Raw genomic sequence first — 2,500 nt, forward strand, 5'->3', positions numbered from 1 at the left:
TCATCCGTCTCTTGAATAGGCCCTAAGAGACAGTTGTTGTGTGTGTGGCGGGGGGACAGTGGGAGAATACCTCTAAGACCACCACACACACACACACACACACGCACGCACAAACACACACACACGCACACGCACACGCACACGCACACGCACACGCACACACACACAAAAGGCCGCATTGTGCCAAGAAAACTAAAGGTATCAAGCTGGAGTCCTTAGGGCTTTGAGTGTTCTTTTGTTAAGTCTTCTAGACTAGAGGATAAACTGCCAGGTTTTAACTGTTAACTCACTTGAACCCCGGCATCCCTATTCTGGCGGGAACATTCACCAAAACAAATGCTGATCTACAAGCTCACAATGCGTCGCAAAACATTGTGAGCTTGTAGATCAGCAATTTTTTGGCGAAGAGATTCGAATCGTACAGTTGTAACTCAAATCTGGTTCTCTACAATCTGGGAACCCATTCGGTAAAAAATAGGGGGAACAAATATTTTTTTTTGCCGCTAAGGGCACCATCTCCTTTTTTGGGTAGAAACAGGAAATCGGTTTGGCTCCTCCCCTTTCTGAGTCCACTTCCTCCCGGGTCCTTCTGCGTTCATTCCTACTAACAGCAACACTACATGTTTAGGGCTCTCTGTCTTGAGAGATTAGGTTCTCTAAGACTAGAGGGTTTAAGTGGTTTAACTTCCAAATATGTAACTTCCTTATCCTCCTATAATTCCACAAACCTCTGTCATCAAAATCATCCTGTTCTGCCCGGTGATCCTCATTGGCTAGAGCAATTGATCTGAATTTACACACGGGCATTGACCATTACCATATGCACGGAACAGTGACACCCGTTTTTCACTCCCCCCAAAAAGCTGTGTATTAGCGTCTTTATGTAATTCCAGCTATGGGAGCTATCGTCGGCATGCTTACAGCCGTCGCCATGGTTACAGCCCCCAAGCTATGGGAGGAAGGGGTCCTCCTTGGGGCCAAATAGGTTTGAGACAATTGCTGTACAGAGCACAGTACATAACCCAAAGTCTGTAAATACTTTGACCGCACACACATCCCCGGGCATGGACTAGTATATTTCAGTTACTTATCCTATCCACTCTGTGAAAGCGTTGTTTACAAAGCCTAGAAGGCAAACGGAGATGTCATCTTCACTCACATGTTCCAACGTTCCACGCCAAAAACAACACAATTAAGTCATTATTTGTAACGACAATCGGTCGTCAAGTTTGATATCTCACGATCGTGACGAACCCCTCCCCCCCCCTTGTGGCCTTGTTTACAGGGTTCAGCAAAGAGCAGGAGAAGGAGAAGAGCCTGGACGAGGAGCGCAACGCCCCGCTCTCGGCCTTCCTGGGCCCCACGCTGTGGGACAAGACGCTGCCCTACGACGGGGAGGACAGCTTCCAGCTGGAGTACATGGACCTGGAGGAGTTCCTGTCGGAGAACGGCATCCCGTCCAACCCCTCGCACCACCACCAGCAGCAGCAGCATCAGCAGCAGCACCACGACCTGGGCCAGTCACAACAACAGGCCCAGCAGCAGCAGCAGCAGCAGCCGGCGGCCATCTTGTCCCCGTCATCATGTCCCCCTGCAGTGGCGACCACGCCGCCTCCCCCCTCCTCCAACGGGATGGACCTCAGCAGCCGCGCCACCACGTCCGTGGCGCGCACGCCCGCGCACACGCCCATGATGTCCCCCGACTGCCAGCAGCACGGCAGTCCCGCCAGAGCAGGTAAAACCGTTAAACGTGTGCGCGCGCGCACGCACACACAGACACACACACACACACACAGACACACACACACACACACACACACACACACACACACACACACACGCGCGTACGTACGCACTATAGCTCCGTCCACCTTCACTCACCCTTAACAATAGGCTCTATGCACAGCAGCCATATTGGAAAGGAATTCGGTCTCTTTCCTTACTTCCTTAACAGGTGTTACCAATGATACTAATGAAGGCTCTGTTCCATTTTGTGCAGCACAGTGGTTCTTAAACCTTTTCATTTCAAGGACCCCCATATAAAATGGAACCAAATGGACCCTTTCGAGTCCATTTGGTTCCATTTGGTGTGTAACTCTCAGAGTTACACACCTTTTAAGGGGCCATTTGGAACCCCCCTCAAGGAACCATGAGGGTCCCCCGGACCACACTTTGAGGCCCACTGGTGTAGCAGAGTGTTTCCAGTGAGCCAACATGCACAATATCAGCACCCTGACTCTGTTTGACCAGAATGGAACAGAGCCTTCATTAGTATCATTGGTAACACCTGTGAAGGAAGTAGTCGAGGCCGGAATTTCTCTCCAGATTGGCTGCTGTGCATAGAGCCTATCTTGACCACGATGTTAAAACATGTCATTTTAAATGCTAGGTTCATTGTTTACCTGCTATCCTATAGTTTCAATGTACAGTACAGATTATTATTTTTGATAGTATGTTGCTTAGACCGATGCTAGGTTCTTGGTTTGCCTGTGATCCTATA

At 49.8% G+C, this 2,500-nt stretch overlaps 1 protein-coding gene across 1 annotated transcript in view; it reads left to right on the plus strand.

Annotated features, from left to right (window-relative positions):
- Window positions 1-2,500, plus strand: part of hlfb (HLF transcription factor, PAR bZIP family member b) — an 18,303-nt gene that overhangs the window by 2,425 nt on the left and 13,378 nt on the right. Inside the window, 1 exon segment of the mRNA XM_084079226.1 lies at window positions 1,286-1,735. Coding sequence (XP_083935352.1) covers window positions 1,286-1,735 — 450 coding nt within the window.

The sequence above is a fragment of the Gymnoscopelus microlampas genome (genome assembly GCF_963454915.1).
Source record: "Gymnoscopelus microlampas genome assembly, chromosome: 14".
NCBI lineage: Eukaryota > Metazoa > Chordata > Actinopteri > Myctophiformes > Myctophidae > Gymnoscopelus > Gymnoscopelus microlampas.